The following is an 18,730-nucleotide window of genomic DNA, read 5'->3' as shown; positions in this document are numbered from 1 at the left end:
GACCCCTTCGAGCGGCTACCATAAATGGATTTAAGTGGCTGTGCAGTAGCCTTCCCACCACTGGCTTAGGTTTGGCTTCACTGGCTTACAACTGTTGAACTAACCTCTAATTATAGATCTCACAGGGCAAGACAACAAATTGTTACTCTTCTTCCTGCACCTTTGGTTTTAGGTCTGGTGCTGAACACTGCTGTGTTCTTCTTAAACAGATTTGCAAAGAAGCCCTTTTTCCAAGTACACAATTGCAAATGACTATTTTAAAATGTTTACCTTCTCTTTCCTCATTGTTGGGGCACTTTGACTATTTTATTTTTTTGAAACAGAGTTTCATGTTGTACAGGCTGACCTTAAATCCACTGACCTCTGCTTTGGCCTTTATGTAGAATCTAATGAACTTTTTCTCTTGGGTCTTAAGTTTTCTTTTTCTTTCTTCCTAGTACTTATTTTGTTTTGAATTATGTGGGCGTGTGTGTGTGTGCAAGTGAGTGTAGTTTCCCTTGGAGGCTAGAGGTGTTGAAGTTCCTGAAGCTGGAACTGCAGGTGGTGGGGAGCTGTAGGGTGTAAGTGCTGGGAATGAAACTCTGTCCCCTGAAAGAGTTATTTATTTATTTATTTATTGCCACTCAGTAGAGGAGAGGATTTTCCATTTCTTGATGCTTGTTAGTGGACCTGCAGGTGACCCTGGCAAGACTTGTTGGCAGCTTTTTTGCTTATATCAGTTCTGGCTTTCAATCTGATAACTAACTTGTATAAAGCAGAGTGCTGCAGTTGTCCCTGAAAGGAAGGACAGTTCCAAAGGTGCCACAGTAAAAATTCACAGCTAAAGCTGTGACTTAATGAACTGCAGTTGTCTTTAAAGAGTGGGGTGCTGCCAAGAAGATGGGGCAGGGTATTGTGAAAGTGAAAGCTGATTGGCAGAAGCAGGTGAGGGCCTGAGGAGGGAAGCAGGATGCCTGAGTCAGGGATGTCAAAGGCTCCCGAAGCAAGTCACCCCAAGTCACCCGGGGAGTTGGTAGATGCTAACCCTAGTGTTACCAGTTCTAACCTAGGCTGCTGTGTGGAACTGTGAAGACAACTTCCTTAGGAAGCTTTTGACTCTCACTTTGGTCCTCCTGGAATACTGACCTCGCTCGGTACCTGCTGTGCAGAATATGGAAAGCACTAGACCCTCTGCCTGCCTCCACTTGGCTGTGCTTCCTGATGGCTCCCTGCCTGGGCGATCTAATAGGAGAGAGGGCACTTAGGGGTCCTCAGTCACCTGTGAGTTGGACATGCAGGCCTTGTACTGGGTTCTCCCCAGGAGATTCTTTCTGCCTCCATGAAATAGCAGCTAGTGGTTTCTCCTAGCCCCCACCCCAGTTGGACTGGCTGTGTTGCCATGGGTGGGGATTAGCTAGAAGGTGGCTTGTGCCTGTCTTCCTGCCCCTCAGTCTTTTCTAATTGAATGAGCAGCTGGAAGGTCTTGGGGGGTACGGGAAAGGAGTGTGTCCCCAGCCTGTGTCTTAGGTTCAGGACACCTGCCACTTCCTCAAAACTTAAGGTGAAGTTTCTTTGGCTCTTCACTGACTTTGCGGGGAAATGGTTTTCCTTATGGGAGGTAGGCTAACAAAAGGTCTACTGTTCGGCGGATCCAAAGGCAATTCTAGTATTTCTGTGGCCCTGGCTTAGGCCTATCTCGTCTTAAGTATTTTCCAGAACAAACCCTGCTTATTGAAATCATTTATCTCAAGCTGTCATGTTTAGCATAATCTGGGCTGGCAATTGACACCTGTGCTTGCTCTCCTGGGCACTGAAGGATTTCTGGAGAGACCTAGGAGAACAGGAGTGTTCCCTGAAGCCTGTGTTCCTCAGCTCTTGGTGACCTCGGGGCTCTTTCTCTCCTGTGGAGTCCTCCATGGAGAAAGGACACATCTGTGGTTGCCCCTGAAGTTCTTGGTGAAGGACTTGAAAGGGAACAGGAGACCTGGCAGGTACTCACCACGGCATCTGGAATGTGTCTAGATTTGTCTGGCAAGGAGGTGTTTAGTCTCTGATATTGTAGATAATGGTACCAGGTGACAGACAGGCCAGGTGATTCCAGAGCCCCATTGGCTCACTTCCTGTGTCCCATGAGAGGACATTGGGAATTGAGAGTGGGAGGTGTTTGACAGGTGGAGAGCACAGGTGAGTGTTCTGTTATCGATGTCGGCAGTAGTGACACCTTTATGCCTTCCCTCAGTCCCTCATTCCCAGTGTCTGGTGTCTTCTACTTGCACAGGCTGTTGAAGATGACTGTAGGGCTCACTACCCGTTTCCTGGGAAGAAGCAGAGAGGGACACTGGGAACAGCAATTGCTGAGGGGTATGGCAGAGCCAAAGTAACTCTTCATACAAGGGTATTAAAAAGTAAGCACTACTTAGAGAATAGTGGGGTCACTGGTTCCCATAGTCCTGACTGGTAGTGAGGAAGTCTTCGAAGGTCAGCTCAGGAGCTTTGCAGGCCATTTCAGGCCTTACCTAGGATCCTTTGCACATTTTCAGCAGGTAGAGGGGGAAAAGGTTTACTGTGTAAGTCCAGTCTTGTCTTCAAAGCTGGGATCTTTCTGCATTTGCTTTTGATGCTGGGGTTGCAGGTGTGCACTACCTCACCCAATTGTATAGATAGATTTGGGTCAGAGTTGGCCTAAAGCCAGAATGAGGAGTGGTCCTTACCAGGAGGCTTTATGGCCCATGGCATTTCAGCCCAGGGTATGATGGTGGACTCAGCCTGGTCGGCTTTCCCCTTCCAGCTGTGTTCCTCCTCAGCCACCATGGGCCTCAGGGCCTTTCATCCCACACTGTTCACCACTGCACAGGAACTGATGACCATTTCTCACCAGCCCTGGCCAAGGTTATGTGTGAACTTCACACGGTGCCCAGTACAGATGCTGATGGAGTGTGTTGGCACTAAGAGAATTTTGTCGTAGCTACCTCCTGTCCCTGGAGGACTTGTGTTCTGTTCTCCAGTGTTCCTTGATGACATGGGTTCCCTCAATGAGAGTCTGCCATGTGTGTGCATGTGTGTGCGTGTGTGTGTGTGTTTCCTGGAACTAGCTCTGTAGACCAGGCTGGCCTTGAACCCAGACATTTCTCTGCCTCTGCCTTGCAAGTGCTGGGATTATACGTGTAGAACACCACACCTGGCTTGAGAATCTGCTTTTTTCCCCCAAAGATTTATTTGTTTTTTATTTTATTTTATGTATATGAGTGCTCTGATTTAATGCACACCAGTGGCAATGACCTTGTTATCAAATAGTCTGAAAGGGCAAGCTCCATGCACCCTCCGTTGCTCCTGTCAGTGCTCCGTGATGGTGATACCACCTTGACAAGGCATCAGACTGCTGAGACAGTGTGGGCAAGCCAGGGCTCTCTCCTTTTCAAGCCAGCAGTTGGGGTTAGAGGGCAGGGTTCACCTATGAAATGATTTCTGTGAGGCTGAAGGAAGACAGCCAGTGGTGTCTCCACTGTATCTGTATGAGACACTTGGAGCTGAGGGGGACGGGACATTTCAGAGGAGATGCTAGGATAGCCATTGGTAGATATCACAGAGACAGGACTCCGTGCAGGGCAGGGCAGGCCAGGGAGGCCAGAAGTGGGCAACCATGGTGAGTTGGTCCCTTTGTCTCGATAATGTGGAAAGGAGGACTTACTCCTAGCCCTTGTCTGTGGTGCACATACACAGTGTCTGATAGAATTTGTGCTCACGAGGCCTGCTCCTCTGACTCTCTTGAGGTCAGAGGGCATTGTTGGCTAAAAAAAAAAAAAAAAAAAGCAAGGAGGGGGCTGAATTAGGAAGTGTTCTATAGATGCTCATGTGCTAAGACCTATCTCTGTGACCCTAGAGAGGTCTCAGCCTTGCTTACCTAGCGTAGGCATGCTGTAATCCCCAGGACAGCCTACAGCTCTCACTGGCTGATGACTGCTGTTCTGTTCAGGGTCCTCACCTTTACCTTCATGCACCTGACGTGTGGATGTTTTGAGTGATTTCCCCTTGGGAACTTGAAGGAGACAGGAAACAACCCAGCTAAGAGAGCAGAGTGGAGGCCCAGGACGAGAGATCTGAAGGAGTGCTGTGTGGCTGTGGGGACCTGTGCAGATTGTGATTTGAAGCCACCGAGTCTGTTGAGGCCTTTTGTAAGCTGCTGTTGGCTGCATGGGTTGTACTAACTTGTTCTCAGGAGCATAGCTGAGCTAAGAGTTTCCTTCCACCTTGGCAGGTGACTCACTGTCTTCCCCGTGCTGAGCTCGCTGAGCCAGGTAGGTGGTAAATGAGCACTCAGAGACATCAGCTTCCCTGCACTCCCACCTTCTTGTCTCTGCCCTGGTATCGATGGGATTCTCTCTTCCTCCCTCATCAAATGGGTACTAAGAGTTCAGTGTCCTTGTGTGCGTTCACAGGACACTGGGTGGGACAGTATGAATCAAAGACGCTTTGAGTATTCTCTGCTGAGTAGATTGCATTGCCAGGAGGTTGCTCATGTATTTAGGGACAGTGCCTACCATGGGTGGGTGGGGTGAAATCTGGGATCAGCACTGAGGCCTTGCTCTGTTGGAGATCCAGGGGAAGTTGTCAGTGAGCACTGTTCCCCATCCTCATGGACTAGGCTCTCAGTGCCGTCAGCCTTTCAGAGGCCAAGCCTTTCAGGGGCTCGTGTGTTCAGTTTCTGCTGCTGGGCTACAAACAAGGGATTATTGCAAGAGTCTATGATCTTAGCACTCAGGAGGCTGAGGCCAGGAACATTGCAAGTTCAAGACCAGTCTGGACTACATAACCAGAGCCTATCTCAGACAAAACACACAAAACAAATAAACAAACTACAAAACTGGCTCTGCTTTGTTTTGCTGAGCACTGTCTCTTGCAGGAATCCTGAGGAACCCTCTTTTTCTGTGTTGTGTTGTAGTGGCCTTCTGCTGCAGATTCCAGAATGCAGAATCTGAAAAACACAAAGCCAGTGCCCAGCACCAGCAGGCGGCTGCACGGTACCAGGATCAACCTGGGATGGTCTCTGCCACTGATCCCCCAGCCCTATACTCAATTCTGAGTATGCATGCGTAACAAAAATGAGAAAACAAAACCGAACCAGACCTCACCATGCAAACCTAGGTGCACGCATTCCAGTTCTGGGTGGTTTTGGTATTTTAGGTAGCAGGAGACTGGTTCCTGTGCATTAGTCTGAAATTTTCACCGTTACACACTTTTCTGCACTAGGGGCTTTTCTAGAACATGGAAGGAAAGTGTGGGTAGAAGTACCCAGTGAGCAGAGTGAATTGGTTGGGTCAAGTCAGGGTGGCAGAATGAGGTGCTGGGCCAGATGCAGGGCATGCGTCTGCCCTTGAAGCACCCAGATGCAGGGCATGCGTCTGCCCTTGAAGCACCCGGCCTCAGAGCCCTCTGTGCCATCTGCCTCTAATTTGATGGGAGGATTAACTGTTCTTCCTCAATTCTGTGACCCTGGAGACTCCAGGAAGCTATGGCTGTGACTCAGAACGACTGGAGGGTTTCTTCTATGCTTTTAAACTGGCCTTGGGCCAGAGCTGGTTTTGTGTAGCTGGCAGTATTTGATTACTATTTGTGAATAACCTATTTTTGTTTCTTACTCTTAATAAACGAGGAGAAAGATGTGTACTTTAAGTGAGGGTGGCATGTAGGACACTGGGGTGGCTCACATAGAGGCATTCACTGAACTCTGGCACCTGGTATTTGTAAGTGTCCTCTGACATTGCCCCTCTAGCCTGGCTAATCCCCACATGCAGCCTCTGAGGTTTTTGAATATCTTTTGTCCTTGTAGGAATGGTTTCATGTGCCTTTCAGGTAGACTAACATTTGCCGAGCACTCCAGTAACCCATGGGTGAGCTCCTGTCAGAAACCAAGCAACTTTCAGACAGAAGGTATACAGGCTCACCCAAGTGGCTCTTCTGTGTGTCTCTCATGCCTGTCTACTTGTATTTATTCCCCCTGCCCACCACGTATACCTTTGAGCTATGCTGTGCTGCTGATCATGCAGAGGCCACTAGGCAGGCCCACCACTTCTTGCACCTGAGCCTGGACAGAACCTCTGCAGGGCCAGGTCCCTGGCAGTGTGAATAATGGTGTCATTTTAACATCCTGGAGAAAGAAGAGTACACATCTCTTAAAAGGACCCCCTAAAGTTACCTAAAGGGTGCATTTGATGCTGGTGACTAGAGGACAAGGCAGGAGGAAGCCAGGGACAGCTTCCCTTACAAAGTGTCCCTTCTCTGGGTGAAAGTTGAAGAGGCTGCAGCCTAATGTGTATTTATTATAATAATGAGGGAGGTGCTGAGACCCCCTCATGCCCCTGCAGAATCACACTTCACCTCCCCCCACACACATGGTGTGTGTGTATGTGTGTAGCCCTGACTGTCCTGGAACTCTCTGTAGACCAGGTTAGCCTCAAACTCAAGAGATCTGCCTTCCTCTGCCTCTGCAGTGCTGGAATTAAAGGTGTGTACCACTATGCCCAGCTACTCTTCACTTAAGAGTAATCCCAGCAAAAGAACCTGGTAAAAATCTCTACCTATGCCACTGTTATGGGAGCTCAAGGGAATGTGTTGGATTTGGGCAGGATGGAGGAGGTGCTCCAGCTGGGTGCCTGGTGGCATTAAGAACATGTGTGAGTTATTTGCTGTGACCGTGGCCATGTGTGAGAAGGAGTCTTGTAACCATAGTTTTGGAAGTTTATGATCTGAGTTCTAGAACTGGGAAGGGATTTGCATAAATCATTTTATACAAGAGCTGATAGTTGCTGACACAGACACAGTGCACGTGTAGGAAGCTGAGTTACCTTTTCTGGTATGTATGCACACATGCATTTGTTGGGTTTCCCGACAAAAACATTGAAGGTAAGAAAGGAGATCTAAGACTGCTCCCCTCTGCAACAGTGGCTTGTGCATCCCTTGGTGGGGTAGAGTGCTTCAGTTCAGACCACTGCCTAACTTGAAGAGTAGTTGCACAGCGTTGGGCCCACCAGGTCCATCTGATTGCTGCATGCTCTACTTGGCGTCTCTTGTAATGTCCACTACCAGCTGCAGACAATGCTTCTGCTTCCTGCACGTCCACCCGTCAGGTATCTTTTAATAGGAGACTACGGCATGGCAAGCTGCTAAGTGACTGAAATTTCAGCAAAGATCTATTTTCTCGGTGAACAGTGGTGGAAGACACCTCTAGCTTTGGTTGAGAAGTCATTCTGCTTTCCCGGCTCATGAACAACATAAAGGGAGGTGCGGAGTGGTTTCGCTGGGGCATCTGGTACTTATGCAGATGCTGCCTAGGATGTGGCTTGCTGTTGGTGACCCTGCTCAAGGTCCCATTTTGCCTTGTAGACTGGGCTGCTGCCATCCGTGTCGCTGCTCTGGACTGTGCAGAAGAAAAGAACCAGGACGTGTGCCGAATATATGACATCCACTTCTACCCCACCTTCAGGGTGAGCCCCCAGCAACCTTGACCCTTGCTCCAGTCTTGCCTTTTTCACAAGGGGCTTTTTAGGCAGAATCCAAGTACCAGTGACTCCTAGGTTAGTGTCTCTGGCGTGACATCTGAAGAACTTGTGGGATCTGCATCTCTAGCACATTGCCCATTGGTTCCTCATCCTGGGTCACAGGAGGCTCTGATCAGAGCCAGGCACAGTGTGAAGCCCTGCTCACATGGAAGCCTGCTGGGTACGCATCCTTGTGGGCTACCATGCTGCTGGCTCTACTGTCACTGGCAGAAGGCACATGCAGCTTGAAGTGGCACTTCCAGTACACTGCTGCCTGGGCTGCAGTTGGCTCTGCTGACAAACTTGTACATATTTCTTCCACTAGGGGGCTACCTGAGACCCTGCTGAAAGTGTCGTTTAGTGTGTGCGTGAATGTGTGCCCAGACTTGCATTTGAACGTCTTGCACTCATGGCATCTCCAAAATTATGTAGCACTTTTAACAGTCCTCCTCTTCTTCCCCCCTCCTCTTCCTCTTCCTCCTCCTCCTCTTCCTCCTTATTCTACTTCTTCTTCTTCCCCCTCCTCTTCCTCTTTCTTTCCTTCCTTCCTTCTACTCCTCCTCCTCCTCCTTTTTTTTTTTTTTGACAGGGTTTTTTTGTGTAGCCTTGGCTATCCTGGAACTCATGTAGCCCTGGTTATCCTGGAACTCACTTTGTAGACTAGGCTGGCCTCAAACTCAAAGACCTACCTACCTCTGGCTTCTGAGTACTAGGATTAATGCCACCATGGACTAACTTGGAGTTAATTTCTGAAGAGCCTGTGACTGCAGTTCTGCACCTCTATTCTGTTAACAGTGCACTCTCAGAGGCAGTTCCCTCCCCCCAGCAGTGATGCTCTCTGTTTTTCCCCACCCATCCATTGACTGGGTTTTGCTACTATGATGCTCAATGTGGTTCCAGCCCCAGGGACCTCACAGGCACTTGTTGCTTGTTTTCTCACTTTCTGGTCTGATAGTGTCACGTTTATTTCTGTTTTACTTGGCTGTTAACTTCATGCCCTCTATTAAACAGCGCTGTATGTAAATGTCTGGGCCTTCTTTCTTATACTTCATATGACTCTGCCAAGATTTGCCCATGATGCTGGGCACTGCTGTGGCTCATTGGGTTTGGCTGTGCAATAATATTTCATTGTATGTGCTAACCCTCTCTGCTGCGTGTTGGGCTATCTCCTGACTTTTATTACATGGACTAACATTGCTGTAAGGGTCCCCTCAACCTGTGACAGATTTCCCTGGCTGAGTCTGGGAAGAAGGCCAGAGGACCCAGTGGGGCCCCTTCTACAATATAACACATCTGTCCATGGTTCAGGGCAAAAGACCTGTGCTCCTTGTTTTCCTAGTGACAAGCACATCTGTGTTTTTATTCTTAACAGTGGGACTGTTAAGATTTCTGTCTATTTTCCTCTTGACTGCTTCTGCTTCCCCCTTGGAAATACAGGGAGTCCTCTGAGTATCTCACTCAGCACTGGCCTCCCTTTGGCCTATGTTGGGAATACCCCCTATCCTTAACTGTTATTGATGTGCTTCAGATGGGGCAGCTCTGGTCAGAACCAGCTCTGGATAGCTCCTCTTGTCCCTGGAACCTGTGCTGTCAAAAATCTAAGGGACACCACCTTTGTAAGGATCCCACTCTAGTGAGTTGTCATGCTTCTGACCCTGTTGGGTTAGATGTGACATAATGGAACCCAGTTTGTGCTTAGCACGCAGTTGCAGGAACACTCATGTCTAAGAGGCATGGAACTCATTTTGTTCAGTGTAACTTTGGGAGGGACCTGACCAGAGCTTCTGGTTGAGACAGCGGTCATCTCACTTAAGTATTAAACATATGCACAACTCCTCTATGCTCACTCTTACTTGTTTTCTGTTTTTCCTTTAGTATTTTAAAGCATTTACAAAGGAGTTTACAACTGGAGAAAATTTTAAAGGTAAGGACATGCAGATTCTATTTTAACCCTTTAGACTGGTGAGGTGAATGTGGCCTCAGTAGATGGAACCCAGGGCCTCCTCCATTCCATCAGCAAGTTTGCACTGGTGCTGCCTAACTTCTGTGAAAAAGTTAAACCTTAATAGTTTGGGTGAAAATAAAGTTGTTTTTTTTTTTTTTTTAAATTGTATGTGTGTGTGCATGTGTGCCCACCTACTTTTGTCTGTCTGTCCTTAAAGGCCAGGGGTGTCAGATCCCCCTGGAACTGGAGTTATAGGAGACTGCACAATCTGACATAGGTGCTAGGAACTAAATTCAGACTCTGGAAGAGCAGTGCATATACCCTTACCCAGTGAGCTGTCTCTCCAGCCCCAGATCTGGAAGAGCAGTGCATGCTCTTAGTCACTGGGCCATCTCTACAGCCCCAGGAAATTCTTTATTTTGTGCTTTTCCCTTCTTGGGAAATGTGGAAGTCCATTTTTTGTTATAATTTTTATGAAGCCTGTGCTCTACCTGTTTGATTCTGCTCGCTTCACTCGGCACTTCCCAGCCTCCCATCTCTTCCCTGCAGGTTCTTTTCTCTCCTTCATATGGTAACAATCTGATTGAAAAAGTATCTGGTGGAGTGTGTATGTGGCAAGTGTGTGGCTCATGGGTTTTTATGTGAGCCTGGCCAGGTGAGAAATGCTTCACAGGTTGTCCCCCGGGAGACACTTGCCATTTCTGGCATCAGGAGTCATTTGCCTGTGTTAGCAGTGTATGTGAAGTTAGCTGGTACATCCGGCCACCTCTCACCCTATGTGTGTGAGATTTGTCCCTCTGCCTTGTGTCTTGTAGCCTGTCATCTGCTCTCAGCTGTGTGGTCTCCCATTGTGTGCATCTGTTGTTGACCAGGATATAGGCTGTCAGTGAGCAGCAATGCACCCAGGGCTGTATGGATAGTGCTGCTGCCTTCACTGTCCTTGGGCTCTGGGCTTGGGACAGCTGCTTAAACACAGGCACCTGGAGCCACAGCCATGACCCAGGTTTTCTTGTGTAGGACCTGACAGGGAGTTGCGGACAGTCAGACAGACAATGATTGACTTCCTGCAGAACCACACTGATGGCACCCGGCCTCCTGCATGCCCACCCCTGGACCCTATTCAGTGAGTAGCTGCATTGAAAGATGGCCTGCCAATGTGGGGCCCTGAGCATCATGATAGTAGCACTTAGCAAGTGGGAAGCCCTGGCCCATCCCTCTCCCCAAGTTCCTGGTGCAGAGTGGGCATGGTGTGTATAGTGACTGGGGTGCTGGCATGCTGTAACAGCTGTGATCATGGATGGCAGTGCAGGTTTCTCTTTCTTCTGACAGGTCCAGTGATATCCTTTCCTTCATGAACAGCCACAGTGGCCAATACCATGCTGTTGTGTTTGAAAGCAATGGTTCTTATGTTGGACGAGAGGTACCATGTCTCATGTATTTTGGGGCTACAGCTGGGGTGGAATATCATTAGTGCATTGATAGCAACAACCGTGAACCTTGAGCTGTCATTAGTTAACAGAGATCCTAAGTAACCAGACTATATATAGCAAAATAAATAAATAAATAAAATAAAATAAAATGCTGCAGTGAAAGGACTTGCCTTTTAGGGTCCAGCCATAGCTGTGCCTTCATCAAGGCCATTATTTCTTTCGCACTATTACAGATCTCCTGTGTGCTGTGTTACCACATCCAGGAATCTGTAGGACCTTGCTTCTTTTGTGAGATGTTTGTGTTATATAGGTGGTTTAGAAACCTTCAAACCAGGAGACCAGAGACCCAGTTGCTAATACCTTCAAGGGTCCCTTGAAGACAAGAAGACCTCCTGGCCCACATGAAGTTCAGCCTGACCTTTGGGCTCCTTCTGTCTGCTACTAGAATGCAGTTCTCTAGATTATCTGGGTAGTTCAGGAAGGAGACAGCCCTGCCGTTGGTAGGCCCTGGAGGGTGTGTGGCAGGCTACAGACAATAGTGTGGCAACCATATGTGCCTGGCTGCCCTCTGGGACCTCCGCCCTCCCTCCAAGTTTGGTAATGCATGTTATTCTTTCCTTTATGGTTGGCAGGATTCCCAGTCAAAGGACTAAGGAACAGCAGAGTCCAGAACTCATTCTCTTCCTACCTGTCCCTGTATCTCCCTATTCCAGCTTCTTTCCCTATGGCACTGTATGCCAGCTCTTTCAGGCCCTTTGCCCTTCATACATACACACATGGACACTTACAAACCGAAATCAGCTTTTCCTCCTCGATCAGTGCCTTTGGAATCAGCGAGGCTTGGTTCTCTGGGTAGGACCTGTGACCAAGTGTTCCCTGAGAGTTAGTATCAAGAAGAACCTTTGTGGCCAGGTGCGGTGGCACACATGTCTGAATTCCAACACTCAAGTGGCAGAGGTAGGCAGAAGTCTGTGAGCTTAAGATCACCCTGGCTACATAGGAGTTCCAGGCCATTGAAGGCCGCCCTGTGTCTCAAAAACAACAACAACAAAAAAACAAAGACAACTGACATCACCACCACCACCTCTGCCACTGCTGTCACCACTGTGATCTTAGGGTACCTCCACCTACATGTAATCTGTTCCTCAGCCCAGGAAGTGGCTGCCTTTGTTAGCATCTAAGAGCACCAGAGAACAACAGACTCCACTTGCCATGTACTAAGCATGGGAGGGTTTAGACACTGAGATGGTGTATCCAAGGTCCCTCTGTGACTAAGACTCACTGCAGCTCCTTCAGGCTAAGCAAGCCCAGCAGGTACAAGTCACTTGCAGGAGCTACCCCAAACCTCCTGACTCAGAGCTAGAATAATGTTGAATAACCTGTTAGCCCCAAAAGGTGGGCACACAGTAGGCAGTGTGTTGGGAAAACAGGGCTGTAGCTGATGAGTGGTGAAGGTACTTACTCGATTATTATAGATCCTGTTGGAGACAAATATTTAGTAACAAATGTTACTTTGGGAGCTGGAGAGATGGCTCAGCCATTAAGAGCACTGACTGCTCTTCCACAGGTCCTGAGTTCAATTCCCAGCAATCACATGGTGGCCCAGAACTGTCTGTAATAGGATCTGATGCCCTCTTCTGGTGTGTGAAGACAGTGACAGTGTATATATATAAAATAAATCTTAAAAAATGTTACTTTGAGCCTGACGGTGGTGGCACACGCCTTTAATCCCAGCACTTGGGAGGCAGAGACAGGTAGATTTCTGAGTTCGAGGCCCGCCTGGTCTACAGAGTGAGTTCCAGGACAGTCAGGGCTACACAGAGAAACCCTGTCTCGAAAAACCAAAAAAAAAAAAAAAGTTACTTTGGGTGCTTGGTTACTTTATGGTTCTGCCCATAAAGTGCTTGTCTTGCAAGCATGGGGACTTGAGTTTCATAATTCCGTTGTTCAGTAGCCTGAAGCAAGCCCATCTCTGGGGTTTGCTGGCTAACCTGCCTACTTGGTAATCCCCAAGCTAATGAGAGACCCTGTCTCAAAAACAAAGTAGATGGTTCCTAAGTCATTATTCAGAGGACACCTTAAGTTATCCTCTGATCTCCACATGCATACACACACACACACACACACGCACGCACGCACGCACGCACGCACGCACGCACGCACGCACTTACACACGCATGAATACATACCTCACACAGATACACACACACACACAGATGATGAAATATTTCTTTTGATTACTCTGGAGAAATGCTGAATGACAGTAGTTATGTGACATGGTGAGCTGCCTAAACCGCAGTAAAAGTTAAGGTTCACTACTGCTGTTGATTGCAGTGGGAAGGATGCAGACCGTGGTGCTGTGCCTCAGTCATACGTAGTTGGTACAGCACTGCATGTCCTACCACCCAGCTCTTTGCAAGTGGAACAAGGCTTTCCACGTGTGTGGTGCAGGTGGACAGGGCTGTCATCTGAGCAGCTCACACCTGTGAGATGAAGGGTGGCCTGTGAAGTGGGTGGGTCTGCACACTCTAGGATGTTTTCCGAGAAAAGCAGGGCAATAATGTGACTTCTTGTTCTGCAGGTGATCTTAGATTTGATTCCATATGACAACATCATGGTCAGCAGAGCACTGGATACGGACAGAGCATTTCTGGGGACACTTGGCATTTCTTCAGTTCCTTCCTGTTACTTGATTTACCCAAATGGGTCTCATGGAGTAGTTAATGTGTAAGTGCTAGTTTGTATAATGAGCATTCAGTAAGGTCTGCAGACTTGCACTTCACTGGCATACTGGATAAAGGCTCAGAGTCCACATGACAGACCTATCTGGCTAAGATTGGAAGTCATATTCCTCTGGTCATCTTCTCCAACCTGCGATAACCATGTTCCAGGCCCCAGAATCTGGCGTAGTCGTTGCCCCTGGTTGTTTCCATGAGTTTCTGAGCAAACCCCAAGTGCAACAGGTGTCTATTGACCCCCTCTGTGATAGATCTGGGCTTTTGTTGTGGCTGTTGTGTGACCAGCAATCTCTGTAGAGTGAGAGGTTGGGGTGGGCACCAGGCAACAGGTCAATAAAAGTGACCTTGAATAAAGCTTCAAAAAGCAAAACAGATGTGAAAGTTAACTGACGGCTGCAGGAGAGCCTTTGCAGGCTCTCAGCTACACTCATGGTTCTTTTGCTGTATGCAGGTTAGCTGGCAAAGTACTTGGTTACCATCTGGGAAGCTTGGGTTTAATCCTGATACTGCATAACTAGGCATGGTGGCTCATACCTGTAATCTCAACATTTGGGAGGTGAGGCGGGAAAATCAGAAGTTTAAGGTCATCTTTGGCTACATAGGGACTACATGAGACCCTCTCTCAAAAAGGAAAAGAAAGAATAGAAGTCCGGGGCACCGAAGGTCATGGAACTTCTTGGGATGGGCCCTGAGTATCTGGAAGGCTGCCCTAACAGTTACTACAGTGACTGCCATTGGGTTCTGATGATAGTTGTATGTATACTTTGCACAAGCATGTCACATGTACAACCTCTAACACAAAGCCACATTAATAGTGTACAGTCACACTACTGTATTCTCTGCAAGGGACATTGATAGCTTCTGAGCATCAGATAGCTTGGGAGGAGCTGACCCTAGGCCTGGCCTCCAGATATGGTTCAGCTGGCAGAGCAAGCATATCATGAAGGCCCTCTGGTACAGTGGAATCATAGCCAGGATGAAACTGATTTTGGTAGATGCTCTAACAGCTGTATCTTAGGGTTCCAGCAAGTGTGGATGAGCTTGCTGCACCTCTAAGTCAGTGATACTCTGGACTTGATGTTCTGTCTCCTCATCTCGGATGGGAGGGTAGCTCCTGAGGCCCAGCTGACGTGAGCATCCTTCACCACCTTTGTCAGTGTATGCACAGGGGGAGGGCTGAACAGCTCTCCAAGCTGTGGCCTAGAGAGGCTGCATCATCTTGATAGCCATAAAAACATCCCTCTCCTTCTTCCTTTCACAGTGCAAAGCCTCTACGATCATTTTTCTCCTCTTATTTAAAATCCTTACCAGATGTAAGGAAAAAGTCACTGGCCTTGCCTGCAAAGCCCAACAAAGAGGAAAAGTCAGAGGTTGTGGTTTGGAAAGAATTTGACAGGCAAGTATGAGTGGGACTGGGTGCAGCAGAGAGGCCACCCACTGGGGCAGCTTCCTCCGCATGGGAAACAAGAGGGGCCTTGTACAGGAAGGTAGGAAGTAGTCTTCCTAACTCTCTACTGCTCCTCTCAGGGCCAAGCTGTACACTGCAGACCTGGAGTCGGGACTTCACTACCTGCTGAGAGTGGAGCTGGCTGCCCATAGGTCCCTGGCCGGAGCCCAGTTAAAGACATTCAGGGACTTCGTGACTGTCGTTGCCAAGGTATGGGTAGTTCTGCTCAGACCGTGGTACTGGGTCCCATTTAGTATGGGCTAGGATCAGCTTTCTGCTGGTGTGGATGATTGGCCAGCCTAGACCCCGTGGTATCAACTGGTGTGTGCCTGTCAGGGAGGAGCAGAAGAGCACATTGAGCTCTGACTCCCCACAGGGCTTGGACAGTTCAACAGGCTGAGGAAACCAGCAGATGAGGCATGAGGAATAAGCAGATTGTATAGATATAGACGAAATGTTGTGTAGATATGAAAGGTGGGGACCTGCTCCCAGGCAGCTTCAGACTGGGGTCCAAGGACAGTTGGGAGTCCAGGGGTGGGGAAGGTCAGAGTCAGGTTGAGAAAGACTGGCCAGCATAGCCACAGTCTCCCAGAAGCCATGTGAGGGAATTACTTCTATGCATACATGCTGAGCAAGGCTAAGGGGCAACTGAAGGGATACCTAAGAAAGCAAATGCAGGAAGGCCTATAGGAGTGACAGGTGTGTGCTCCATGGGCATTCAACCCAGTAGGTGACCTCCTAAGGGGCTGGAAGAGAAGCCTTAAGCTGGAAACTTCAGATGGCTGGCCCCTGAAGAACAGGACTTTTGCTTGGCTGGGTGGGAATGGGCAGGCAGAAGTCTAGAGATAAGACAGGACAGAATGCTTGCCATCCTCAGAAGACCTAGGTAGGCTAGGACCACCTCCATCATGGTAACTTGTGACACAGGCTCATGTTCTGGTACTGGCTCAGTTTCCTACCAAGTAATTATCTCCGGCAGCCAGAGCGTGGGGGAGGAGATCACCCTGCCCTCTGCGAATGAGCCTGACCCCCCTGTTGCTCTGTCCAGCAGTGTTCCTGCTGCGCTCTGATCACAAGTGCAGGGCTAGACCCTCCTTACCTTGTACTGTGTATGGATGGAGCAAGCTATTTTACAGGACTTTTTTCCTAGATAGAAGGTCTTTTGTTAGGACCACTTTTGTCTAGTGAGTTCAGTTGTAATCATTTACATTTATAGTGTAACTTCAGAAAAACAAAAGAAATAGAATTTATGTTTCAAGGAATAATGGGTCAAATATTTCTGTGGAAGTGGTAGATAAGTTTTTAGTCCACTGTGCTGTTCAGGGTTGAGATGGTTCTGGATGGCTTTGTTCTGTACGTCTGTCCAGCCAGGTGTGGGGGAGCATGCCTCTGATCCCAGCACTCGATTGCCAGAGACAGGCAGAGCTGTGTGAATTTAAGAGCAATCTAGTTTACATGCTGAGTTCCAGGTCAGCCAGGGCTACATAGAGACCCTGTCTCAGAACCAGAAAGTGCTGGGCTAAGCCATCTGTGTATCTCACTAGACACTGCTGCCTGGACTGACTTCCAGCCTGCATACTCACTCCAGGCACTGGCCTTGTCTCCATGTGCATGTATCTCCACTGTTGCCCTCCTGCCTTCTTTCAGTTAGAGGCTTGAGGATGTGCCATGTGATGCTAACAGTTCTTTACATCACAACAAAAGTTACAGTTGTAAAACTAACAAATGTAATGCTTTTGTAATCAGTACATAAAAATCTATCTAAAAGCCAGGAGATGGTAGCTCATGCCTTTAATCCCAGCACTCAGGAGGCAGAGGCAGGCAGATCTCTGTGAGTTCAAGGCCAGCCTGGTCTGCAGTGTGAGTTCTAGGATAGCCAGGGTTATACAGTGAAACCCTGTCTAAGCCTTTATTTTGCACACGTAACAGAGAACAATGGGCAGTGGTAGTGCATGCCTTTAATGCCAGCACTTAAGAGGCTGGGGTGGGGGAGGATCTCTGTGAGTTCAAGGTCAACCTGGCCTAGTGAGCTTCAAGACAGAGAACCTGTCTTGAAAAACCAAGACAGACAGAGAACACACAATAGACTATCCAGAGAGAAAGAGAGAGAGGACAAACAATATATTATCCATAGAGAAAAGAACACCAGGGTTCTCTTAGCTACTTGCTCTCCAGTGTTATTAGTCAGCCACTAGGCTGCATGTCATCACTGCCTGTGCTAGGTTCTTGTTCCTATATACCTTGTAGGGCAGTTGGTTAGAGGTAGTAAAAGAGGCTGTTGGAACTGAAGAATTGCAGAAAGAGAGGAGAAGTATGTGGGCAGTGTCTTCTGGAGGGCCACTGTGCTCTTGATAAGTTGATAAGTTGGTAAGACACCATACCCAGCAGTCTCCTTGTCTGATGTCATGAAATAGTCATCTGGTATCCCTCTAGTTCTTGAAGAGGCCCCAGTTCCAGGTTGGTCTTAAGGTTGAATCCATTTTCTTTTTTTCTTTTTTTTCTTTTCTTTTTTTTTTTTTTTTTTTTTTTTTGGTTTTTTGAGACAGGGTCTCTCTGTGTAGCCCTGGCTGTCCTGGAACTCACTCTGTAGACCAGGCTGTCCTCGAACTCAGAAATCCACCTGCCTTTGCCTCCCAAGTGCTGGGATTAAAGGCGTGCGTCACCACCGCCTGGCCTGAATCCATTTTCTTAAAGGACTGCCTGAGGCAGGGCGTGTGTTGGTGTGGGGCTTCGGCCATGCTTTGTGGACTTTGTCACAAGGCCACAGCTCTCTATGCTGCTTTCAGACCTTGGTAGGTAGCGGCAATTTTTCTCAACATCTCAGAGGATGGCTCTTCTTTCCCAGCTGTTCCCTGGCCGGCCGCCAGTCAAGAAGCTCTTGGAGACACTGCAGGAGTGGCTGGCCAACCTCCCCCTGGACAAGATTCCATACAATGCCATCCTAGACCTAGTCAACAACAAAATGCAGGTGAGTCCCAGCACTGGCTGTGTCTAGTGTGCATACTGCCATTTCCTGCGTTTCACATGTGTCTTCCTGCTGCCCAGGCCTGACCGGGACCCAGAGTTGGCAGAAAGGAAGAATAAATCTATGCGCCCATGGTGCCTTCTTGGCTTTGCTGCTAGCACTTGGTACCACAGTACAAGCCCCATCTCCCTGCTTGGATAAACCTGTCTCCCATGTAGAAAATCCCTATGTCCTCATGTGGAAAAGCCCTATGTCCCCAAGTAGAGAAGCCTCATGATTTTTACTGTTCCTATTTCTGTGGTGACTTCATGCCCACATCCTTACCTCAGTGATGCTGGCAGGCTACACTGAAGCTTCAGTTTAAGGACAGCTCAGCAAGAACACTGTGAGAGCTGCCTTCAAACAGCATAGCACCCAAGGCTTTTGGGTTTTACATTGTTTTATTTCTTCTGTCCTTCCTTTCCTTTTTTCTTTCCTTCCTTCCTTCCTTTCCTTCCTTCCTTCCTTTCCTTTTTTCTTTCCTTCCTTCCTTCCTTCCCTCCCTCCTTCCTTCCTTCCTTCCTTCCTTCCTTCCTTCCTTCCTTCCTTCATTCTTTCCTTCCCTCCCTCTTGTCTGTCTGTCTCTCTCTCTCTTTCTCTCTCTCTTTCTTTCTTCCTTTCTTTCTTGAGATAATGTTTCTCATGTAATCCA

The 18,730-nt window shown here is 48.3% G+C and overlaps 1 protein-coding gene across 1 annotated transcript in view; it reads left to right on the top strand.

Moving 5' to 3' along the window:
* Qsox2 (quiescin sulfhydryl oxidase 2) overlaps positions 1-18,730 on the top strand; it is a 28,188-nt gene that overhangs the window by 784 nt on the left and 8,674 nt on the right. Inside the window, exons 2-9 of the mRNA XM_034506913.2 lie at positions 7,360-7,460; positions 9,390-9,438; positions 10,477-10,582; positions 10,789-10,879; positions 13,471-13,616; positions 14,889-15,023; positions 15,155-15,284; positions 17,920-18,042. Of these exons, the coding sequence (XP_034362804.1) occupies positions 7,360-7,460; positions 9,390-9,438; positions 10,477-10,582; positions 10,789-10,879; positions 13,471-13,616; positions 14,889-15,023; positions 15,155-15,284; positions 17,920-18,042 (881 nt within the window). The remainder of the gene's footprint in view (positions 1-7,359; positions 7,461-9,389; positions 9,439-10,476; positions 10,583-10,788; positions 10,880-13,470; positions 13,617-14,888; positions 15,024-15,154; positions 15,285-17,919; positions 18,043-18,730) is intronic.

The sequence above is a fragment of the Arvicanthis niloticus genome, chromosome 6 (genome assembly GCF_011762505.2).
Source record: "Arvicanthis niloticus isolate mArvNil1 chromosome 6, mArvNil1.pat.X, whole genome shotgun sequence".
NCBI lineage: Eukaryota > Metazoa > Chordata > Mammalia > Rodentia > Muridae > Arvicanthis > Arvicanthis niloticus.
Note: the sequence above shows the minus strand (reverse complement) of the source record. Positions and strands in the feature narration are given on the sequence as shown.